This window comes from Ceratosolen solmsi, unplaced genomic scaffold (assembly GCF_000503995.2).
Source record: "Ceratosolen solmsi marchali unplaced genomic scaffold, CerSol_1.0 scaffold39, whole genome shotgun sequence".
Classification (NCBI taxonomy): Eukaryota; Metazoa; Arthropoda; class Insecta; order Hymenoptera; family Agaonidae; genus Ceratosolen; species Ceratosolen solmsi.
In genome coordinates, this window is record NW_011948433.1 from 2,076,664 (window position 1) to 2,102,212 (window position 25,549).

At 43.8% G+C, this 25,549-nt stretch overlaps 1 protein-coding gene across 1 annotated transcript; it reads left to right on the forward strand.

Annotated features, from left to right (window-relative positions):
- Exn (Ephexin) lies at positions 1 to 25,549 on the forward strand. Its single transcript, XM_011502603.1, has 16 exons — positions 1 to 223; positions 1,942 to 2,049; positions 2,193 to 2,480; positions 5,884 to 6,215; positions 7,102 to 7,277; positions 12,582 to 12,731; positions 13,272 to 13,469; positions 16,491 to 16,985; positions 18,223 to 18,320; positions 20,589 to 20,691; positions 21,518 to 21,869; positions 22,569 to 22,682; positions 22,765 to 22,926; positions 22,993 to 23,187; positions 24,669 to 24,988; positions 25,298 to 25,549. The coding sequence occupies exons 1-16, from the start codon at positions 74 to 76 to the stop codon at positions 25,510 to 25,512; spliced, it is 3,456 nt and encodes a 1,151-aa protein (XP_011500905.1). The 5' UTR covers positions 1 to 73; the 3' UTR covers positions 25,513 to 25,549.

The following is a 25,549-nucleotide window of genomic DNA, read 5'->3' on the forward strand; positions in this document are numbered from 1 at the left end:
ATCGAGCGCGACGACGAGTTCCCGGCCCCGGCCAGTCTGCGCGCGCCAGGTGAGAGATGCGAGCGGCGTCGAGATGACGGGCCCCGGGCCCCTCGCCAACCGGAGCTTCCTTTACGGCGAGCGGCAGTCGCGACTCGTCTACGCGAGCCTCGACGGCCTCGCCCTCAGCCGGGCCAGTCTACCCCTGCGGCTCCCGCCCAACGATTCACCGGCCAACCCCAAGGTCAGACTCAGACGGCCGCGAATCCTCAACGTCTAGTGTCACTCTTGTCCGGTTGTCGGGTGCCTCGAGTTCGCCTCGACCGGTGCGCGTACAGCCCAATTGTTGCCCGCGACACTTAGCCTCCTTATAATCCATCCTCCGTTCATGAAGATTATATCGCTCGTTATAAACTTTGTTCGTTAAATATAACTTCGATTTCGGATGCACCGACGAACGCTCTACTACCCGCTACCGCTTTATTAATATTTTACTCCGGTGATGTCTAGCTGCGCTCGGGAATATCCTTAGCGCTTATTAGCTAACTAAGAATCTCGTCCCGCTTACTTTCCCTCGCCACATCCACGTCGCCTCTCAATAATTACCTCCCCTCCATCCCAGTGTCGAAAACAAGTTTTCATCGCACTCCATTTCTCTTCCTTCTCTTCTCATGCTTTTCCATTTCTTATTATATCTTCTGCTTCTTATTTCATCATCATCGTCTGCTTCTTCTTCGTCTTTTTCTTATTTTTCTTTCGTCATCTTCTTTATTCTTCTCTTCTTCTACTTTTTTAAATTAAACCTTCTGGGAAGAGAAGGTGGAGCTACGCGGCCTGTCCCTTGGCAAAGTTCATCGCAGCCGGTATAAATGTAAATGCCGTCACGCGCGTTCGCATGATTATTCGCACAATATCACCTCTCCGCTATCCTAACGGCATTAAACGGACGGAATAAATTCACATCGCTCATCTCCTACGTCGCCCAATAATCCCTACGTCAATCGTAATCGATCCCTTTATTCATCAAGTTGTTCATTATGTAATGCGCCGTATGTTTGCAATAATAATGATGTTGCGACGTTAAAAAATTGCCGAGCAAACCCGTAGCGATAGGCTCTGTTTACGTTTTACAACCGGCCACTTCCGTCTCCCCTACCCATCCCTGCTCCCCACATACCAACGGTCTCGCATGTAAATTTCGCAAATTCAGCAAATTTTCGAGCCATCATCGCCGATCACTGCGCTTGCTTAATCCCCCGCGCGCGTAATTAATAATTCAGCGCGCACCGCAGCTGTCAGCTCTTCCAATCGATAAAAACCTCTTCGTTATTATTTTTAAGGACGAGTCCCCTGTATCATCGTGTGCGCGATCATGGCCGAGCGACCAGTTCTTTCACATCTGCCATTTATCTCGTACTTCCACTTTGAAACTTTTTAGGCGTCTCCGCCCAAAGCCCGTGATATCTCTCGTTTCAAGAGGTTTCGTTCTTTAGGCGTTCGTAAAACGATGGAAAAGACACTCGTTAGGGAGCCACGGGTTAGCCGACCTTAGGGTTAGGTTATGCCTAACGTGTGCCCAAATCTTCATCCAAACCCGCTGCGTTCAAAGGACCGAGGACGACGACGACGACGACGACGATTATACGGCCAGTGAAAGTTGGTCGTCGCAGGACCGATCCCTTTACGTATTAGCGCGAGCAGGAACGATCATCTCGTCTTTTCAAACCCGTCATGGCGCAGCTCGGATGAGACGGGATGATGGATACGTGCTACGGGGGTGCTTAATAAAATCGTTGGTCAATAGCCGGTGAAGAAGGTCGTTTGAAGATGGTGTTCGGGCGGGTCGGTATAATCTTTGCGCGTTAACGTTGTGCCTCGATTCTCCTCTCCCAATGGTACGGGAGATCCACGTGTCCTAACTGACCCGCGTTAGTCTCATGCGAACGGTATGATTGATTTCAGATAGCGGACGAACCCCCGGCGCCAAAGGACGAGGAGGTGGTAGAAGGGGAGGAGGAGAATGAGGAGGAGGTAGAAGGGGAGGAGGAGAATGAGGAGAATGAGGAGGAGGTAGAAGGGGAGTGGTAGAAGGGGAGGAGGAGAATGCGGAGGAGGTAGAAGGGGAGGAGGAGGAGGAGGAGGGGGAGGAGGTGGAGTTACGCCAGCAGCGATGCAACAAGGACGATAAACGGCGCGAGTTTACGTTCGCCAAGAACGTGCTGCACTACGTGCCGGTGACCAGTCGCCGCTACTACCGTAAGTCCCGGAAGCTCGCGAGCAAGAGCCTCTCGCTCAAGTCTCTCGGGGTCTGGCCGGACAGGAGCCAGACCGCTGGACCCCGTTGTCGCAGTCTGTCGCGCGACGAGCTCAGGTCTCTGAGCATATCAGCGCCGAGTAACTTTGTCCACGTGGCCTCGGCCACTCGCGGCGATGGCTTCCCCTGGGCCCGGCTGGACGACGATGATCACTACGACGACGTGGGACCACCCGAGGCTGTCACGGTGAGTCAAGTAAGCAAGGGCCGCTCCTTCGCTATCACCATCGCGGTGGATGAGGCGATGAGGCGGAGTGGAACGGGGTCGGGGATGTAGCAGACTTAACGGTTGTCACGTCCGCGCGAGATTCGCGAGGAAGAGAAACTCGGGCCGATAATTGCCCTGGCAAACAATCCAGTTTTCCCAGTCGATGTCACTCCAAATATCAGCAGGAGCGTTCCAAGTGACGCGAGCCCGTCTCTTTCGCATTGTCGATTGTAGATGTTGGCAAAAACGGAGTAGCGTGCGTGTGCGGGGAGTATCGGAGCAGCTCGAGGAGAGGGGAAGGGCATGCGAAGGATCGATAAGTCGAGGGTGAGATCGGATCGCGTGGAGAGAAAGGGCCTTAGAGGAGTATGAAATCGCCCATTTTCAGCAATTAACGTACGATCAATGTCCGACGACGGGTTGAGTTAATTCAGTTTCTTGATTGATTGTTTGTTTATTTGTTTATTTGTGAATTTATCGGTCGATCATTTAACGTAGGTAGATTTTTGATAGCTCGATTACGATGTTCGATTACGACGATCTAGAGCGTAAAAATGATCATAGCGAGTTTATGGGTATTGATAAATGTTCCTGCTCATTGATGTAATGCGGAAATGTGCGTCGATGAGCAATAAATTCGTGACGTTGGCGACTTGGCGAGATGACCTTTTGAAATGGGCTTAAGGACGGTGAGATCGACTCTATTGGGTAAGGACGATAATTTGTCGTTGCATCAGCGGATAAGAATGTAATCGACGACGAATTCTTAAAAATATTTACGTAACGAGCGTCGGGCGAAGAAATTTTTTTTAATAACTCGCACACCTACGTAATCATCGTAAGCAAATTATCCTACATTATACGTATACGGTTATTTTATTGCAATGAAAATAATATTGCAAATAATGATAAATCCGTTGTTCATGCTAAGGCTGCTGCTACTTGTCAATGTATAATTCGGTTTGCAATTAACATTGTAGTAATATTGCGGTTTACATTCGCGAGTATTGAGATTACGTCGATAATAAATGGAATGATCATAAAGATAGACGATTGAATAAATTTTGGCGAGTTGTCCGTTGCTTTCGAGCGAATTAAATTAACGAGCCGTCGAATGGGTGACGCTACTTTCTACACAATGCAATTTGGATTTTACGATATTTCTTGCAATAGCCTACGTATTAGGTAGGAGGGCTTTACGCAATTTGGCTGCTCGTGAAATTACTTACGGCGCGTGCAATGAAATTCAAGTTTTTTTCGCCATTGCTTCGCCTCTCCGCTGGCTGTAAAAATATTATTTTCTTGTATAAATAATACACAATCGATGCCTTGGTTAGTTGACGCGCGTGCGCTCGGCGAATCGTGAGGTTTTTGTTAAATATTGCTTCGTGAGCCAAAACTCCGATATCTCCAAGACTGTTTACAACAATATTAACTTAAGCCTGAATTCCCAACCTCTTCCGTGAAAAATTCGTTTACTTTTACGTTTACAAACGTGACAATTCCCAATGTTTATTTTTTAATTACCGAACCTCATCGTCTTTTCTATCTGCTTCGTTATCTCATTAGCTTGTTGCCCACTCCCCTGGCGCTTCCTTCGCCATGAATTCGGCAATTATTCTCGGGATAAGAATTGCTGGAATCTCCGTTCTCCCATCCATACTCTCGTCAGCTTGTTAAATCTCCGAGCTTAATTGCACCATAAATATTTATGAAATATATGATGCGTATGCCATTTGTACAGAGTGCAAATGGCATTGCATAATTAGCGTAATCTAAATGTCACATATCAACATTAGTGCAGTGTAAATGCAATAAAAATAAGAAAGGAAGAACAAAGCATAGCAAAATAAAAACAAAAACAGAAACAAAAAAAAAAATTCCTCGTTAAAGTTTCATTCTTAATTAGTTTTTAGTATGAAGTAAAAAGTCTTTGTATCACGTAATGTTATTTGCCTAAAACAAAATGGGCTTCCTATTTTTCATTTTTTTTATTCTTTTTTTTTTTTTTTTTTTTTTTTTTTTTTTTTTTTTTTTTTTTTTTATCTCTATTTCGACGATGTACTCTACGATAATGAAATTTTACTACAAATTAATCTATGACTATATAAAGCATTTAGTGCCTACATGCTCGAACGTACGGAAGTAGATAACATTTTTCGTTGATTAAATCATATAAAAATGTTTCACGTTTTAAAGAATGTATCACATATACGTGTGTATACGTATATATATATATATATATATATATATATATATATACGTTTATAATAAATGTATTTACAGTACGTTGGAGAATTACGAGTTATGATAATTCTTCGATAGAGAGGATTTAATGAATACTCGAGTGAATTAGACAGAGTCGGAAAAATTTATTACTACTATTGGCAGTATTTATTACTACTAATGTCGTTTTCACAAAATCGGCATTAAAATTTCAATAGCCTAACCATACCGTGACACTGTATTTCCCAAGCCTAGTTTCGACCTCATGCAATCATCTACACTTTTAACGAAAAAATTTTTTCTAAAGTTTACAAATTACAACTAATCAATGATTCAAATGAGAAACAGCTCAATCATGAATATTGTCATGCTCGTTTAAAGTTAGCGATACTTGTACGCGGGAGTTCGGGCGTGCGCATGTGTGAGAATTTTTCTTTCCCTTAATTTTTCCTTTTTCTTAATTTAACGATTATAATGACCATAATGAGACGTTGAGGCGATTAGTATTAAATGAACATTTTTTCACCAAATCACAAATTCTCATTCATTTACGCGAAACCGGTAAATTTTATTACATTTTTCCGAAACGTAATACCCAATTTATATTTAAAAATGCTATAATAATTACGTTAAATAATAAAATTATACCCTATTAATGTGTATTAGAAAAAAAACTGATTTATCATGGTCGTATGAAAGTACATAATTCATTTGAATTATCGTTGCTAATAAGTATATAGTGTATGAAATATCAGTGAAGTGCTATTATGAAGGTATGTTAAGAGATACGTTAAGAGATAGTTTTACCATATACTTCAAGTTTAAAGTTATAGTCATTATTAGAATAATGCCCGTATCGTTAAGCCGAGGGAAATTAGCATAGTAACATTCTAAAATGCCATTGCAGCATGTCAGTCTCTATTGTTAATCTAAATCATTTCAATGGCAAATAAAAGGAAAAATAAGCGGCTCCATTGGCGCGAGCGTGGAAGCTGATGACGCAGAATAATATTTAATGTAATCGCATACAATAGAAGCCGATTTCGCAATAGCATGTCGGCTATGACGGACCTTTCAGCTATTCGCGCAACTGTCGAGCGCGCACTCATGCTTGACCTAACGCGTTCAAGCGATTAAATGGCGACCTTGATATTAGGAAACGGCCGAGATCGTCGACGGGGACGAGGTGGTCGAGGGACCGCAGCTGGACGCTTACGACGATGTCGGTCCATTGGGCTCGAGCTCGCCGGAGGAGCCCTACGACGCCGAGAGCGTCTACGACGACGTGATGCCTGCTCACGCGGTCAACTGTGACGAGGACGTCTACGACGACGTGGACCTGCCACCGCGGCAGGAGTGCCACGAGCGCGTCAATAGCCTATACGGGGGCTCGAGCGCCTCTGGATCCTTGCACGCCGGACACCAGGACAAGGAATCCGAGTGGGAGGACCTCGAGGAAGTTACCTTGCAGCAGCTCGACGACTTTGGGTAATTTTGTTCATCTGCATACACACACGCGCGCGCGCGCGCGCTCACAACCTTCTCACTCCCCCGCCCATCCCATCCCCTTCATCGACAGCAGTTTCATTACGGAGCGAGTCACGCGATTGCCGGCGAGCGAAAGGGAAAGCTACGGAGATCGTTAGCCCTCGGAATAACATCTTCCTCGGTCTATCATATTATATCTTTCTCTTTCACTTCGCGTGATTCGCGGCAACTAGCGTCAACACTTCACGTAGAAAAGGGCAGCCGTCTAGGGTGCAGGAGCTTTGGCGTTCGATGGTGATCCTCGACCGTTCCCCTACCTCGTATTTGCACGAACTCGGGAGTTGTTGGATTAGGAGGTTCGTGTACCAAAAGAGGAAAGTGCAACACAGACTTCTCAATTGCCCGTGAATTTATCTTTGTGTAACGAAGCGTCATTAGCGCAAAAGACTCTCGTTCGCGATAAATAGAGATGTAGCTTTAGCCAAAGTCTCTCGCACCTTTTAAAGGGAAAATTTTTTTGGAGCCGGATTATTAAATAACGAGTTGTAAAATTTTTATCAAATCGTATTTGTCAAATTAACGTAGTCCAGGAATCAAGTGCCATTCAAGTTGTCGAGAATTTCCTAATTCGAAGCATTAAACAATTACGCTGCGCATTCTCGTGTGCGCATCGAATGTTATTATTCAATAATTATCTTTTCGGCGAATTAGAGTGTACCGAAAAAAAACCGATAAAGTCCCGATATTGAGAATGAAAAACTGATATTGTGTGCTTCGGTCACGGTCCTTCCCCTCGATAATCATCCGCAAAACCAAAAATCTCATGGTGCCGTTGCGCATCCTCGAATCCATCACTACGTTAACTTATAATCGATGCTCATTGTAGGTCGAAAGTAACGCAGGAGCCGAGTTCGCCGACCAAGAAGAAGCTTGTGGGCGGTCAGCGGTGGCTGAGGAAGGTCCGCCGACAACGCTCGAGAGCGTCGAGGAAGAGCTCCGGGAGGTCGACGAGCCGTGGACCAACCCGGGATACCCCTGTATCCGAGGACCGCACCTACTCAGGTGAGTGCCACGCCACCTGGTGGCCACGGCCGCATAACCGTCCCCGTTCCCCGTTACCCTGGACTCATTCGGTGCGCATCCGCGACTCGATGCCAGCAAACGGGTCCAACGGACATTGCGTCCCGTGCGTTTACGTCGTCGGAGCTCGTCGGAGCTCGTCAATCTCGGTCAACATCGGATTTCGGTTCGTCGTCCTCCTCCTCCTCCTTATCGCGCTCGTTTCCCTCAACGGCAAATACAACGTCGCTGGCTTATCCACCACGCGAATGCTAAGTGGAATGCTAAACTTTGTGAAAGCGGAATTTGCAGGCGGAATACTGAGTCTCGTGTGCGCAAAATTTAAGATCTAACGTTGCGGTCGCGCGAGAACAAGGAGCTTAAGCGGAATTTTTGCCCACTCTGGTCGCTCTGACACTATCAAAGGACTTTGGCACACGTATGTTTTACATATACAACCTGTCGACGGGCATTGCTCTCTTAAGCGCGCACATTACTTCTTTATTAAGATTTTCTTCAATTTTGCACGCACGAGCCACGGTATTCGCTTAAACCGGTTCAATGACCCCAATAACATCGGCCTTTTCCGAGGATGAGAATTTCGTTGACGATGGCTTTTTAACTCTATAGAATTTAACTGTATGGGGCGGGGGGGGGGGTTGGGTTGGGTTGGGGGGGGGTATGAATGGAAAGCAATAATAATGAAATGTGATATTGAAAGAAAAGTGCACGCTATATCGAGCGAAAATTGTTTTGTAAATCTGCTTTCTCTATGCCACGATTTTAAGATGTGGATTCCTCAATTGGCTATTTTAAAATGGCAATAAAAGAAAAATTTGATGCGTAGGGTAAGGTAAGGTGTATCGTATCACGGCTACTATCGTAAAAATTTCTCACGACTGATTAGCTAAATGTAGCTGCCAACGAGCTATTAACAACAAAGAGAAATTAATAAGGATTAATCGAACGTGCGCTTGCATATTAAGACGCTTAACTACGAAAAGAGTATTCGCAACGACACTCGTGACGCATGTGTAAGGAGCTTCCCAAAGTCAATGGATAAATGTAGCGCGACCTCGTTACAAAAAAAAAAAAAAAAAAAAAAAAAAAAAAAAAAAAAAAAAAAAAAAAAAAAAAAAAAAAAATTACATTGCATTTTCAAGCGAAACCTAAAGAGGAAAGAGGAAAAAATCGTCTGCTCGTTGACTCGGCCGCTGCCTCGAGCCTCGTCAGTCCGACTTTCTCCACTGGCCCGTTCGCAAACAATTAAGTGTCACTTTTACCGAATCGATGATTCAGGACTCTCGGTGAATTTTTTCCTCCTGTAATGCTCTGCAACAAATGCTGAAAGCAATGACGCAAAGACATTCGACTCTTAACGGCTTCCGTAATCAATATGCGCCGATTGAATTCGTCCGTCCTAATTTATGAGTCAGTTAACTATCGAAAGATACGGCACTCAACGCTTCCAAATTATGTTCTTATAAAGCATATTTCACTCCCTGAGCTTGGAATGGAAAGAATGCAGGAGCGTTTTTAGTTTTCATGTGCTATTGCTATGCACGGAAATCATTTATGAGTAATTTTTTACAACCGACGTAATAGTATTTTCAAGCTTTACGACTTCGAGCAATTCATTATAACATTTCCACGCGTTACTTCGACCTCGCTAATAATTATTTCGGTTGTATTTAACATTGAATTCCGATTAAACTCTGTCGATTGTCACGAGGTTGGAAAATTATGAATAATCGAATAGGTTATTAATCGAGTGATTTTATGGGCAAGGAATTAATAAAAATCAATGATCGATCAATGCGATTTCATTTTGTCTCCTTGCGCACACGCCCCTATATAAACGTGAGTTTGTGCGCTTGTGTTTATAAATAATATTATTAACATACTGACAAATTAAAATTTTAAATCCATCTCTTTTATTGATTTTGTTTTTGTTTTTTTGTTTGTTTGTTGTTTTTTTTGTTTTTTGTTTTTTTTTTTAATTAATAAAAACTGCATCTTCGTATACATATTAATTGCATAAGTACAATGGCATAGAGAATACAATATATGATAAATTATTATCATATTTGTCATGAACAAAAGATGTAATTAGCCAATATCGTATTATTGCATTTTTACATTCGACTAATAAATATAAATGATAAAATCAAGGAATCTGTGTTATAGATTAATTTTGAAAACTATATTAAAACATTGAAGAAAAAAGGAAAATAAATATTACTATTTTTATTATATCGGGCATGCCAACACACACATATAAACACACTCACGCTCGCGCGCGCACGCACTCACTCACACGCGCATCATTATATTAAATTAAAACAACATCATTAAACATTAAACTTCATTCAAATTTCGTCGATAAATTTTTAAATTCTGACTAAAGTATAGCAACTTGATTTGTCATTAAAATATTTCTTATAAATACATTAATAATGTGTTTAGATGGGAAATAAAAATGTTAACGGTAGAGATTTTAATAATTACGTAGAAATTAGAACTTTAGTGCAAGGATTTTCAAAAGCATATCATCGTACTTTGTGGTCAGACGTTTAATCACTCGTTACGGGAAATTCATTGGACGATGAATCGCACGACCTTGTATAATGTAAAAAAAAAATACAAGGGATTTCCGTGTCCTTCTGGTTTTCCCTGAGTAATTGGTACTTTTTATGTTCTGGTCAATGAATATTGATTCCCTTGTCTCGAGCATCGCACCGCCATTACATTCCTTTTGCGTCCTTGACGCACTCGCAATAATGAGCCATTAAAGAGAAATTTCTTGCGCTCCTTCTCCGTCTCTGTCACTCTCTCTCTCTCTCTCTCTCTCTCTCTCTCTCTCTCTCTTCGTGGAAATTCATATGTGGAAGACAATGGGAGGTCGTGGCATTGTGCGCGTCTCAAATGAAAATTTACATGAGCGCGGTTTAAGGGGCGAAGGGAAAATTACCGCCGTACCGGACGATTTAATCTCCGAGATATCGACGAGCAACGGATGCGCGCACTTACTATCCTTTATTTAAATTATTTGTCTATTCGCGCTATACATTGTCCGACTTTTTTCTTTCATTTTCGCAATTAGCAGCTATGTTGCGTATATGGGCATCTGTGATATAAGCAGCGATTGAAATTTCACACGAATTTGCGAACGAATTCTGCGTGTGAAATGAAAATTCTTATTTATATTTTATATTCATTATTTCATCTTTAGCCTCGGGATGCCAGGTGACTGTGATACATTGTATTTTCAGGTGAACGGCATTGTATTTGTCATTTGAATTGAAATATTAATTTTCATGTTAATTACCATCGTTAGTATAAAATGTCAGTTTCGCGAATTACCCGATCTTAGTTATTTCAACTTTCTTTTCAGACCATCTGCTTTACGGCGCTACCGGTTATTCTGGCTTCTTGTTTCATTTCACCATTTATTTATAAGCATCGGTAAAATTACATTAAATCAAATCAATTTCTCTCTCTCTCTCTCTCTCTCTCTCTCTAAATAATCATACGAGCATTTTATCTGCAAATTGTCGCTCTCCTCTATGCTTATTGCCAACGAAAGGATTACGCTGACCAAATTAATTTATATTCTATATTTTATAAATCTTATACATTATTCTTTACAATCGATAGATGATAGAATATAAATTAAAGAAAATATTGCTTTTTATTATCTCGTTTGATTTACTTAGGCTTTGGAACCAGTTTCAGGTTAGCACATATAGCGAGGGAGCTAATAATTTTATTATTTCGATTTATTACGCATCGAATATAAGGTTACGTCCGAATAAAAAGCATTGACTCGCTTAAGTTTGAATAACCGACGTGTTAAAAAAAAAAAATAAGAAGGAAAACTGATATGCTACGAGCTGTGCAGAGTCATAAAAAACGAGCTCAATTTATTCGGTGTCTTAGATTTACCTAAACTATAATATAAAAACAAATTTTTTAAAATAAGATGAATTATCGTCTCGATAGCGAATTAAAGACTCGTTATATTAACTTTGCATTCATCACGTTCGATCATATCAAATGCACGACTTTCTTAACTCGATTAGCATATTTATACAATATTTTACTTGGTTAATTCTCGTCTTTGACTGATAGCCAATCATTATGTTAAACATCGCTCCTACTAATGCAGCAGTGCAAATACATTGAACTTTTTTCATCGTCGACTATACGTCGCGTAAAAAAACTTGCACTGCGGAAACATGATCTTTTATTCATTGGCAACAATATAATGCGTCATAATAAAAAAAAGGACCGATCAATCGGTCTGCCCGTACCAGCCAACAATAACACATTCGCCAATTTCCACTTACGACGCCCATCGCACAGCGGCCAAGGTCACGCGATGTCGCTGGACGTGGATCTCCTCCCCGTTGACGAACGGCAACCACCGCGCAGAGAATAAAATATAGGCTGAGAGACCAGAGAAAGTTAGTCGGATGCTCAGCGCCGATCCTCCACATTCCCATTAACGAGTTTTGGCGCTGGATTGGAGAGGGGGGGGGGAGATGAAGAATAGCAAATAGCCATGCGTTCATCGTCTTGAAATTAAGACGAATAACCACTCGCCTCTGTTAATGAGGGAAAATTCTCAACAGGTGAATTTGCCTTGCATTTGACGGTGGTTTCCATTGCCTATTGCCTCCGCCATAGCCTCCCCCCCCCCCCCCTCTCCCGGGCGCTTGGTTGACGAAAGGGAAGGTGCGATTCTCGATCGAAAATCTAGATCGACAACTAATACTGCAAAACATTGTCCAAGACTTAGGTCTTCGATAATTAAATTCATGCAAGTCTTATTCATTTTTAACCGAGTCGTCCGTAAACGATTCCTGCGTCTCTTAAAGTGATCGAACTTCAGCCCGTAGCTCCATTGCACTTCAAAGCACTTCGGAGAGACAAAAGACTGCGATATTTGCCAGCTGCTCGCGCGCGGCATTGGGACGCTCCTATGTATCCTGGACTCCTGGGCGCATGTGCGCGACCCGCTCTGTCGGGCTCTTCGACTCGCCGTCCGAGACGCACTCGGCTCGTGGCTCCCCCCTGTGTTCGCTTTTCCCCCCCCCCCCCTCCCCACACCGGATCCACAGTCTGCCCCCTTCGTCGTTCACCATTCCTTCCCGATCTGGGCCTTTCCACTTTTCTTCTCTCTCCTCCCTTCGCTATCCCATTCCACTAACCGATACGGCCCATTCCTCCTCTACCGCCGTATCATCTCCCGCCGTGGACGGCGGCCCCGACAGCTCGTGGGGCCCCGCTTATGGTGAACCACAGGCCGACGCTTGGTGAAAGCACCAGTCAGTCACGGCCGAGACGCGGCGGCGCGCGCACCCGAGAATCTCGGCAAGTCCGCGGCGACTCGCGACCATGAGACCGCGATGAGGCAGAGCCTGAAGACGCCCTCGCGCCGACCCAATACCCAAGGTACGCGTCCTCACGGTACCCGCGACCCAGAGAGACGGTTGGAGAGTGAGAAAGTCGCGAATAAGAGAGAGAGGGAGAGAGAAAGTGCGGAAAGGAGAGTGTGTAACAGTGGGCCAGGAGCCGCGCTCTTGGCCAGGGTTTACGTGGTGCTCGATACGCGGACGATCTGATGGTCATCTTCCCCCTCTTTCTCTCTTCCTCTCTTCCCACTTACAATATCTCGCCATCACTCTCTTTATCCTATTCAGCCCCTACCCCTCTCTCTCTCTCTCTCTCTCGCTCTCGCTCTCTCTCCCCCTCTCCCCCTCTCCCTCTCTCTCTCTCTCTCTCTCACTCACTCTCTATTTCTCTCTCTCTCTCTCTCTATTTCTCTCTCTCTCTCTCTCTCACTCTCTATTTCACACTCTCGCTCTTGCTCTCACTCTTGCTCTCGCTCTCTCGGATGCGAGTCCGACTGGTTTGGGAGCCCGCCCGATTTGGTAAGATCGAGGCGAGCGTGGCCGCGACCTTGGGCCTCACCTTTCCTTTGCCTCGATACAGTGACCCTGAGCCTCGGCCAGGGCTCGATCCTACTGCTGGGCTGGAGCGAGGAGGTGCCCCAGCCGGAGCAGCCCAGACACGAGGTCAAGGGACTTGTGCAGCTGAGACTCGTGCTCGCCGAGGAGCATGATGAGCTGGAGGAGGTGGAAGCGGAGGAGGCGGTCGAGCTCCAGGAGGCCTCGGTCTACGTTGCCGAAGGTGCGACCGAGGATGCACAAGTGGCAAATAGAGCACTAAATTTTATGCCCATTTACTTTGCGCGAAACATCCTTGAATAGGGCGATGCGTCCACTCCCAGATCATGGCGGCCTTTACCGCGCGATCCATCGTCGAACTTTAAGTATTTCCATGTTAGTTCACGTTCTATTGTTTTGACAAGTAAAGGTCAATGGTCATTACTCCGCATTCCTAACGTGGAAACATACGTTAGAGCTTACCCGATTACGTAAGTAGGATTTATCGCGTTTGTTATTGTTGATGGGAGTATGGAAAATTACTAGGCCGTAGGCTGGGCCACGAGGAAAATTGTTTAAAAGCATGACCATTGGAATTAAGTGAAATGGTCAGTTAGATGATTAGGTCTGTAGTACATTTAACGAGTCATCGCAATTTCCCTATTGACTTGCCTAATTGGGTGCTTTAAATTATTCTCATTGACATCGTGTGCGGTCCTAGTTGTATTGACATTAATAGTAGTGGTGGTAGTAGTAGTAGCATTATTATTATTATTATTATTATTATTATTATTATTATTATTAGTAGTAGTAGTAGTAATAGCAGTAGCAGTAGCAGCAGCAGCAGCAGCAGCAGCAGCAGCAGCGAGACGGAATATCGGTGACGGAATTCAAATTAATCATCAAGGAAATGAAAAACTAGTATTTTATCGTTTGGTTTTCTCTTGCCTCTTTATTATGCTGGTTGTGAAAACGTATTATTGGAAGAGGTCTCCCGCTTTCTTTTACATCCAAATGTATTTCTGCGATACGGCGTAATAAAGATATTCTTGAAATACTTTGTGAATGTATTGTGAATGGCAATCTGTTTTCCTTTGTTATGAATAAATTGCGTAATTTATAAAAGTGCAAGAAAAGAAAAAAAAATGTCCATTTCGAAAAGGCCGAAATAATGCCTTGAATGTGAAAACGACACATCGACGCTAAATAATAATAATAATATTTATAAGTCTTTACAGTGAGGAAGGGCGGAGGAATTATTTGTAAAATTAAAAATCTTTGTGACGCACTGTATCAAGTATTTTTTAAAATTCAATTTTTCATTTAATCAGTAAAGTTTTCGTTGATATATTTTTTATAATTGCTTCAGCACGCAGAGTCCCTCATTTTTACCAATTCATTCTTAAAGTCGATGTTGGATACTCGAATCCTGATAGTTGGAATGTTTTCTCGGTCTTTCTTTGTTTTCCTCATTGAACGTGGCGCTCGAAGGTGTTGTGCATCAATCGATCGATGATTATTATCATTTTTTTCAATTGTTGGCGCTATTGCCTATGACTTATGAAATCGTCTACATGGGGAATTTAACGGATTTTAACGTATTGCAACGGATATTTAAATGTATATGCAGATTTTTATTTTCATAGTGCTAAATTGCCCGATTAAATAACTTTTCGATCGACTTTCAATGACAAATTGTATGAACGACAATTGTTGCGTCAGGGTCGAGAGCGTCGAAATAAAGGTGATCGGTAATTTGGAAAGTCCGCCGGCTCCCATGCTATCCCCACCGTAACTCCCAGCCACACCGGCTTACAAATCGTGTACCTTGTGGTCATTATATCGAATTGGCGGTGGTGGGAAAGGAGGACGGTGAGGCCGGACAGCAGAACGGTGGAACAGAGAGGGTCAGTGGGGGCTTGTAACGTCAAGCATACCGGTGCTCACGAATATCTTACATCATGTTTACAATAGGTTTATTGGCCAATCGATATCCCGACTGCATGGGCCGAGATGGGATGGGATGGGATGGGTGGGCGCCAACGGCAGAGGGGCGTAAAAAAGAAAAGCCACTCTGAAATTCAAAGTCCGTGCCCGGGCGTCATTATCCTGGGGCACGCGTCGGTCGGCGCTACGTGCGTGGGCTTCGCAACTACCGGGTCGCGCGGTCCCGGAAAATCACGCCTCGCGATATCGTCGGCCCCTTGATAAAGCCGACTGCTCGTCCGACCGAGAATGCCCTTATGAAGAGAAGGAGAGAGAGAGAGACAGAGAGAGAGAGAGAGAGAGAGAGAGCGGACATTATCCGGGAAAGAGCGTACGGGATGGGGAACGGAAAGGGAGCCGAACGGAAGCGTGCACTCACCTTCGACCATTTTCCGTCGAGCTGGCGATTCCGATCCCCGCGGCTCTGTCTCGCGTTGTCGCTTCCGGGCCGACGTGCCTTTGAGCCGGTGCGTGAAAGCGGATGTCGAATGTCGTTGGTTCTGTCAATGCCGTCGAGCCCCGCGAGCGACCTCGCTTCATGGTTCTTCGCTGTCCTCTCGTAGGCCCTGTCCACGTCCATCCTCGTCACAACGATTACGATGATAACGATGTGCCGAAAGTTTGTCGACTATGACGCTTTCGCCATCCAATGCCGAGTTGTATCGATACTTTCGAATAGTAATATTGAGAAAGTACATTCGGAGCTTACAGGATCTTGCAGGAGCTTACAGCATTATTGGCTTGATGTCGCAATTATCCTGTGATACGTTTATTTCGTGGGGATTCGTGAGGGGAATCGCGAGTGCTTATCGGCAACATCGACGATTGTTTGGTAGAAAGAGCCTCCGGGAAGTAACGTGCGACAGCCTATTTTAGCCATAATTGTTGAATCGTTGGGAAACAGCGGTGGGCATACAATTTATTAAAGCGAAGGGGCCTGTGGCGTTCAACGAGCCGCGACTTACTTTAAATGAAACTAATTTAAAGCTGCGATGACAAAATTCATTATAGGCGATTTGCTCTGGCGTGAAGAAATCTCTCTTCGCCCGCAAGTGAAAGCAACGAATTATGTAGTTTGAGCATTGGTATCTTCAAACTCGCGATCTGTCTCGATAGTTTAAATTTTTAAAAAAGACCCGCATCCCACGATGCCACGTTTCTCACTCGTTTACCACCACTATCAATTGCTCAAAGCCAACAGCTATAATAATAATAATAATAATAATAATAATAATAATAATAATAATAATAATAATAACGATCCAATCATTTCGCACAGATTCTTCGGACGACAGCAACTACGAGACCTTGGAGACCTACGAGCCCGACGACTTTAGCAGTGATTCAGGCTCGGAGGCACCCTCGGCTTGTCCCCAGGAAGCGCCGGAGCGCGCGGTTCCTCCACCCCCACGGGAAGCCAGTCTCGGGTACAGCCTTGGACGACGCATGAAGATGCTTCGGCGTACCTGGAGCATCACCAAGGGTAGTCTCGGACGCATGCGTCGACGAGCCGTCGGTGAGTGCGAGGCCCCGGCCGAGAGTACAATCGCCGGTGACGCCAAAAAGTACTTTAGCTTCAAGAAGCACTTCCGTAAGAACCAAGCGTCGGGGCTTTCGACCTTTTACCTGGATAAGGCCGCGAGCCCAGCCAGCATCGATGAAAGAAGGGACGACAAGCTCGGGCAAGAGCCCGTCTACACCAACGGCAACTGGTATCGCGAGGCTGGACTCTATCGCAACCAACGGAGCTCCAAGTCCCAAGAGGTGCCTGTCGGTACGTCTTTCTCTCTCGTTTACTGAACTAGTCGCAAGCAGTGTGCAAGCGTGACGGTATCATAGATGGTCGTTTTCGACGCTGCGCTTTGAGCGTCGAGCTCGGCTTGCTACTTCCTTTTTTCACAATGTTGAGAAAACCTTTTTATTGCCATGCTTTAACCGAAGAACTGCCTTCGTCTCTGGCGCAAACATAATAATTTCTTATCTTATGCAATGTGGCGATTACACGGTGTAATAATTAGGGAATTGCTTTAAAAAAAAACGATGGCTCGACCATATGAGTGTAAAAATTAACGACGGACATGATATTGGCGATATCGGTTGCCATTGACTAGCTTCAATGTTCCCTGTTTGTTTGAAAAATCATACTAATTCGCGTAAAGTGTACTTTGATGATGATGATGATGGATTTGCAAATAATAGTATTTTACGACATTGTTATAATAATTACAATGCGATAATTACAATTGACACTGGACGTTTATAGACTCCAGGTGGGGCATTATTAATGTCGTCGACGTTTAACAACATTCGAACCAACGACACACAATTAATAACTAAATATCGTGACTGAGAGGCTATAATTATTCGTTGCTAATTATTCTTATTTCTTTGGTTGGTAATTAATGCTATTATGCTCGTTAAACTGGGTCTTATAACATTTAAATTGTCATGCGTATAATGCAATGGGATCGGTATTGGAGAAGCCACAGTGGCAACTGAGGGGAGCCAGCGAATTATAATAAATACACAATGAAAGCAATTAATAAGGAAAGCCACGGTAATTTGAAAGGATTATCAATATAAATAATTGAGCTTGAAATGCAAAACTTCCGCGTCATTCCATTATCCATTTCAAGCTGTCGGGTATTGAATGGGGCGCGCGACGATTCATCCGGCTTTCAAATAATCATGGGAATAACATTCGACGAGCCAAGAACAAAAGAAGGAGCCTTCCACTGCCGCATACCCGTTCAATTATTAATAAAGCTCCTGGCAATTCGACAAAATGTATCCGCACTCGCGCTGCTGCTTCTGCTGCACCATGAACACCGTGAAATCGACGAGAGACTCGTCGCAGCGAGGATTTTTACGACCATTTTCATCAAGACGCGAGTTTCCCAGCGCTAATTAAATATCCCTGGCTTTTCCCGCTTTTCACACAATTAGCCCCTCCAAGATTCCATTACCATCCAGTCAGGTAACTAACGGCCCAACTCCACCTTGCGTTTCAGATCACTATAGCGTCCTGGCCGAGGAGCCGCTCTATCAGTTCTACGCGGCGGCGGCCACGAGGGTTGCCTTCGAGTCCGATTCCGATGGATACGAGGAGGTAATTTGCCATTTATTAACGCCCATCGATAAAGAGATTTGGCGCTGTCGCACGGATATCGCGATTCCCGGGTCGGAGAAACGGAGAGAGTCGTACGCGTTGTACGCGCGTGCACAACCTTGTCCCGTCGACGATTATTCTTGTTTGACATTCATTTAACATATTTACAAGCATACCACGGTCTATCGTGGCACTCGAGACATAAATCAGTTGCAGGTGCGACAACCACGCCGAGCCACGGGCAAGTTGATAATTCCGGTAATCTTTTATTGCCCGGTATTTTCTCAATTAATACAAGTATGTGCGTGTGCGCGCGTGTGTATATATACATATATATATATATATATATATATATATATAGAGAGAGAGAGAGAGGGAGAGAAAACATTTTGCGTCGTACCGAGTAAATTAAAAGAATCGACGGTTGACACGTTAGCGGACTGTGACGATGGTCGTAGTGTTGGCTTAACAATTTGCGCTTACAAGCGCACATTTTTCCATTTCTCCATCACCGTAGGCGCACGATTGTTCAAATATCCCGATAGACGCTGGGCTCTTACGATGCCATTATCTTCGTCGTGCGCACATATCACAAATATATGGAACGCTCATAAGTTCGTAGCTTGTGATAAATGATCCCCGTTGTTATGTATAAGCCAATAAAAATAAGGACGCCTATATTAAACGCATATTAACAGCGGATGTACGCGTTAGAGTATTTCTGATAAAATTTTCTTTACGACGACTAATGTTGAAATATATATCGGATGCGCATTGACTACGAAGCGTAGAATTTATAACTCGGATCGCTTGGTTTTATTGTTTTTTTTTTTTGTTTGTTTGTTTTTTTGTTTTTTTTTTAATGCGCGGAGTTTGTTAAATACAATCAACAGAGAAAAATCAACAGTGTCAACGAGTTGAGACTATTAAATAATAACAAGGCATTGGATATTTCGCGGCTCTTCGCATCACCGAATTGTCAACATATGTATATTGTTACGAGTATGAATAATGGGAGATGTAGTGATATTGCTCTTACGACATAATTATGTAACGTGTTTGTGTAATATGTTTTAATTGACGAGGAGGTATTAATGTGCGTATCGAGAGCAAGCAAGAGAGGTGTAAGTAAGGTCGTCTTAATCTTTGATTGTTTATTGATATAACTATGATGGAGATCGTAGGACGTAATTTTTGCTCAAGGAAAAATACAACTTTTTCGTCAACGCTAATGGCATATCCCATATCGACCTGTGATAATTGCATTTCTACGACAAGCTACTCGTTGTTTGTATACAGAGATGACGAATAAAATTTGAATTAAAGAGAGATAAAAAAATATTTTAACATCGATTTTTTTTCGATTTTGTAGAAATACTTTTTTTCTTTTCTTGTTTTTGAATACTCCAACCAAATACGGTAGATAATTAAAAATGAAAAGACTAAAGAAATTTGGGTTGAGTAGGGGGGGGGGAGAGTGCTCGGTACCGCGCGCAGAAATAGATGGAAATGAGCTGCAAAGTAAGAATCGAATGATAGCTAAAATGCTAAAGGATAAGTCGAATGGGAATTTGGCAAAACTCACTTTTCCATTAAATATCTATTAGCACGTCGCCGTATCATCTATATTTGTTTGACATTTAAAGTTTAGGTAACTTTGATTACGTGACGCGAATCCAAGGCTAACGGGCCCAATATATAAAATTAAAACTAAGTTTTACGTATCACGTGACTTTGCACGGGAATTTATATCGCATTTGCCATACTTTTTTCCCCAATGATTTTCAATCATTGGCTATTTCATCTCGATGCAGAAATAGTAGATACTTTAGACACTGTTGTTTTAACAAAGAGAGAGAGAGAGAGAGAGAGAGAGAGAGAGAGTGTGTGTGTGTGTGTGTGTGTGTGTGTGTGTGCGTGCGTTACGTTTACAAAGGCTTACACAATATTAGAATTTATTTCTATTTTTTTTTATTTTTTTTTTTAATTTTTTTTTTATAAATTTATCGCCATTACACCTTTATCGCCCAATAGCTTACGCAATGCAAAGTGTCACTATAAAATTCAAGTTTTCTCGCATCAAACCGCGTTTCTCTAGCGACACAAATTCCAGCCCCGTTAATCCAAGTTTTGTCCTACGAAGTAATGGCAGGACGTAAAGTAGCCAAATGACATGGGCTTGGTGCAACAGTGCGACCGACACTTTTAAAGGGACCCGAAAAGACGAGCCATCTCGGATAATAATTATGGCAATATTTTGACACACAGGTCGAGGAGCTCACGCCTTCGACGGCAACGACGGATCTGGCCAAGCCCGGGCACCGCACTCTATGGTGTCAGACGCCACAGGTCATAAACAGCGGTCTATTGCGTAAGTTTTTTCGTCCTTTACACTTCGTCGGCGTGAAAGTATTGTTGAGCCATTCTTGTTATTTATCAGCTCTATCTCTGCGCTGAAATTACTGGAACGAGAAAGGCTCTGCTCAGTTTCCACGTTTCCATTCTCGTTTTTAGCTCGCTATTCGCAAGGTTAATGCTTCTCTCCTTCGCGCCTATCATCGACACCTCTCGCTTTCTCAACAATAATTTTTTCTACATCGCTTGCAATACCCCGCGACTATCCTTCTGTATTACTACTACAATCAAACGCTTTGATAATTCGCTTCAATAAGTATTGATTGAAGATGAATTATCAATTGAATTAAGTTGTGATAACAAACTTTATCCGCGTGTAATAAATATAATCTTACTTAAGAGTTTACCTATTCAAGCGAATGGATCAAGCATTGACGTAGTAACGCAATCCACACTATCTTTTTTTTTTTTCTTTTGGTTACATTAAACAAATTTATTCCATCTTTCTATTTACCCCTCTAAGCTCAATACATACTCTGCGCGACGATCGATCGCCACCAAGTCGAGATAATACTACTTATCTCAACGAAATATTACAAATTCGCGATACTCGGAGCCCCAATTTTACGTACAGTCGGAAGCCCTGTAAAATTAAAGGACAGTGACTGTATCGTGACAACCCCAACAGGATCGCCATCCTCCAATTTCTTAAAGATCGCAAATCTTGAAGAACTCGTTCACGCGAGTCAATCAACCTAGCCAAGACACGCATAAAGAGTCCCACTCCTTAAAACGTAATATGCTCGCAAATAATCACGAATTATTTCTATCGCATGTGCTAGAGAGCCTATCATCCGAGGAGCGCAAGATACAGGAGGCCAAGTTCGAGATCCTGACGTCCGAGGCCTCCTATCTGAACTCTCTGCGCGTCCTGGAGAACGAGTTCGCGAGTAACTACGAGCTGGCCCAAGAGGTCCTGACGTCCGCCGAGCGGGAGCGGCTCTTCGGCTCGGTGCCAGACGTCCTCGTGGCCTCGGAAAGGTTTCTCGCTGAGCTCGAGTCGATCTGGAGGGAGGACCCGATGCTCGCCAGATTGCCGGAGCTGCTGCTTCGACATAGCGAGCGCTGCTCCGGCGTTTACGTCGATTATTGCTCGAATCAAGTTAGCATCGACACGACTCTCAAGGAGCTCAGGTGCGTGCAATTCGAAGACGATACCTCCTCTTCCTCTAGGACTGAAATTTTCCATTTGTAAGGAGCGGGCTGGGGGGGGGGCGACGGTGGCGATGGCGGCGATGGCGGAGCGAGGAGGGAAGGAGATGCAAACGAAGCGCAGTACCTTATTTATGGGGAATAAATCATCGCTCCTTTGAGAATTCGTATTTTTCTTATTACGCACGTTATTTTCAAAATAAACTCGCTCTTACGTACATTTTTAAAGGTAATTTTTAATTCTCTAAGGCAGATGCTCGAAAGATATTATTTCTTGGAATGTCTCGCAGAAATTCTCTTTCGACAAGAATTTCCATCTTTAATGACGAGGAATTACAATTAGGTTGGGCATTCGTAGCAGCTTCTCGTTTATATTTCGGTCTTAAAGGTGCAAATTTTTATAAATATCCTAGTAAAGCTTATAGAAAACAATTGCGTTATGGCCATTAATGAGCACTTTTTGCAATCAAATGAAATGTACGTGTTTGAACAAGGGACGAGAAGAAAACGAAAGGAATAAAGGAAGCGAGAAACGCGAGTCTCTACGTCAACGTCGAACTACAGCGGCTTCGCATCGTAATAAAGGACATTACCGTTCATTTGAAAATTTGTGAAGTGGGGGAGGTGTGTCTCCCCGACCATCCCTCCATTATTCAAGTGAGTCGTTATCGAATGTTGCAGGTCGAAGAAGGGCTACAAATTCATCGAGACGGTCTCGCGCATCGAGTCGCACCCCACCTGCCAGAGTCTCTCCCTGCACTCGTTCCTCATGCTACCGATGCAACGCATCACTCGGTAAGAGCCCTAGTGACGCGCTCCTGGGCGGGGCTGGCTGGGCGCATCGTTTAACGAGACCTTTGTCTGTTCTCGGTGGTAGGCTGCCTCTCCTCGCGGACGCCATCCTATCGAGGCTCGCCGTCGAGCATAGCGAGAGACTCAGCTGGGAGCGAGTTCTGGCCGCCCTTAGCCACGTCGTCGGCAAGTGCAACGAGGGCGCGAGACTCGCCGAGCGCCGCAACGAGATGGACGCCTTGGCCAGGTAAGCTTGACCTCGCGCCTCCCAACTCTTCGATACTCAACTCCGGTACTTCGATACTTTAAACAGAAAGCTGGAATATTCGTCGAAAGTGCCGCCGATCAGCCTCCACGATCGTGAGCTCATTCGCAGCGGTACCGTCGTCCAGCTGTCCACCAAGTCCGACAGCGAGTATAAGTTGACCTTTGGCAAGAAATTCCACAAGACACCGCTACTGTTGATGCTCCTAACGGATTACCTTCTAGTCACGAAATTGAAGTCCAAGTGAGTAATAACTTTTATCGCTCTTCCCACATTTAACGCCTTCGGTTCGTTATCTCGTTGCTTAGATCGTCGGCTTTATCGATCTTTCGCGATAAACTCGTTTTTTTACAGGCGCTCCTTTATTTCGCATTAACGGACGGAAGAATAATTTGCAACTACAGGGAAACAAGGGAGAATAATATATGTGTGTGTGTGTGTGTGTGTGTGTGTGTGTGTGTACGAGAAATCTAATCTTTCAGAATTCCGTTTATAATTTGCCGTGTATGAGGACCGAGTGGTGCCTCTTTCTCTCTTTAATATCCAAGGAGCTGCGAACGGTTTTTTTGTTTCTTTTTTTGTTTCTGAGAAACTTTAACACTTGCTCGCTGTAATTCACATATGGAAAATAAAATAAAACAAAACAAAAAGATAAAAATCTCTTTAATGTGAAAACCAAGTTTATTAGTAAAAGAAATTACACGCGTGCAAAAAGCTATTTACGGCTAAATTATTACGACCGATACAACATACGATTTTATATATTTAATTTATCCTTTAAATAAATTTATTATACGTAAAATATAGTCTGGCTAAATTAATTCCTGTCTATATTTCTCTGCTTATTAAATTCTCGTCAATTTACATCAGAATTTTTAGTCCTTTTTTTCTGGCCCCAATATACATCCAACCTTTAACGTAAACACAATCCTGATATTATGCCTTGTAGATAAACAAATACTGTATAATAGATTGCCATTTTAATATTTTAATAACCACACACACATCACACACGCACGCACGCACGCACGCACGCACGCACACACACACACACACACATATATATATATAGTATAATGTCTGACTATATGTTTACATTATGTTATAGTTGGGAAAATGAAATTTGTAATTCCTTATAAGTATGAAAGTATAATAATTAAATGAAATAAAATATCGTAAAATATAATTTTTATTACTAACCTATGCGAACGAAAGAGCAAAATATTGATATTAAATAGATAAAAAAATCAACAAGATTATTTAAAAAAGATTTTAACCATCTCGCATAAGAATCGCCCGCGTAATATGTAACATTACGCAATTTTGCCAGACCATCGAGATTTTGATTTACAGTTGTTAACTCGTGTAATTGTTTAACAAGTTATTGAAATAAACGCTGCGTGCGAGTCTATCGAACGATTCCATCGATAAGACAAATTTTGGCATAAGAGTATTCGTATTTCCCACCCAATCTTATAAGATTTCGATGTTACAAGGGGGGAAAGTCGGAGAATCGCCGGATCGTTTGTCCAATTGTCACCTCGGCGCCTCTGACTCCCCCCCCCTCCCCCCAAATCCTCCGCCAAACTTCTCACCCATAAAGTCCCAGACGAGCATTAGACTGTTTTTTGTAAAAAAAGCCGCTGTCCAAGTCCCTTCCCGCTATTGCTTCTCTATGTGAAATAAGTGCCCCCCCCCTCTCGCCCCAACCGCCACTGTTGCAGCTCGAACGACGAAACGTACAGCGTGATAGAGACCTGCAAGCGGAGCCTCGTCGCCCTGGAGTCGGCCCCGGAAGACGCGGCGCCTCTCGCCGGTCGCCACGCGATGGTACTCACACTCCTGGAGAATCAGGCAGGACGACAAGTGGAGTACGTTCTGACGTGCGAGAGTGACACGGAGAGGGAGCGATGGCTAGACGCGGTCTCGCCGCCGAAACCGAGCTGCGTCGGGGAGACGCTATATGAGTCCTGGGACTGTCCCCAGGTGATGGCGCTCTACTCGTACGTGCCGAGACAACCGGACGAGCTGGCGCTGCAGCCAGGTTCGTACGATCCTTTGGATTATGGATGGGCGATAATTAGCTGAAAAAAATTCCCGTTTATCGATCGTTGTTCTCGATCGTGACTTCACTCGACTCTCCTTCCGTGCTCATCTCGCTCGATCTTTTACACGCGGACGCCAGCAGCAATTACAAAGCAATGCACTGCAATTCCATTCCCCGCTGTATAACGCAAAGGTCCTCTCATGCAAATTTTGGGTTAGAAAAAACTACGGGCGAGTGTCCAGCTCGTGCCTCGGGGCGCCAAACGACATTAACGGCCGTTTACACGAGTGCTTTCGATACTTGCAGGTGACGTCATAAATGTTCTTCGTAAGATGAACGACGGATGGCTATTTGGTGAGAAATTGTTGGACGGAGAGCAGGGCTGGTTCCCTGGGAATTTCACCAAAGAGGTCGCGTCCGAACACGTGAGAGCGAGAAATCTTCGACAGAGGCATAGATTTTTAGCGCTGAGCGGCAGTGTTTTACAACGACGTGCCAAGCAGTCGCTTTCCATACTTTAAACGAGATGCCCTCGGTGCCCAGTGCTTCCATCACAAG

Excerpts from the sequence above, each read along its gene's own strand:
- Exn (XM_011502603.1), top strand. The coding sequence starts at position 74 with ATGACGGGCCCCGGGCCCCTCGCCAACCGGAGCTTCCTTTACGGCGAG. Across the intron at positions 18,321-20,588 it reads ATTCCGATGGATACGAGGAG|GTCGAGGAGCTCACGCCTTC; the intron begins GTAATTTGCCAT and ends TTTGACACACAG. Across the intron at positions 22,927-22,992 it reads GAGATGGACGCCTTGGCCAG|AAAGCTGGAATATTCGTCGA; the intron begins GTAAGCTTGACC and ends TACTTTAAACAG.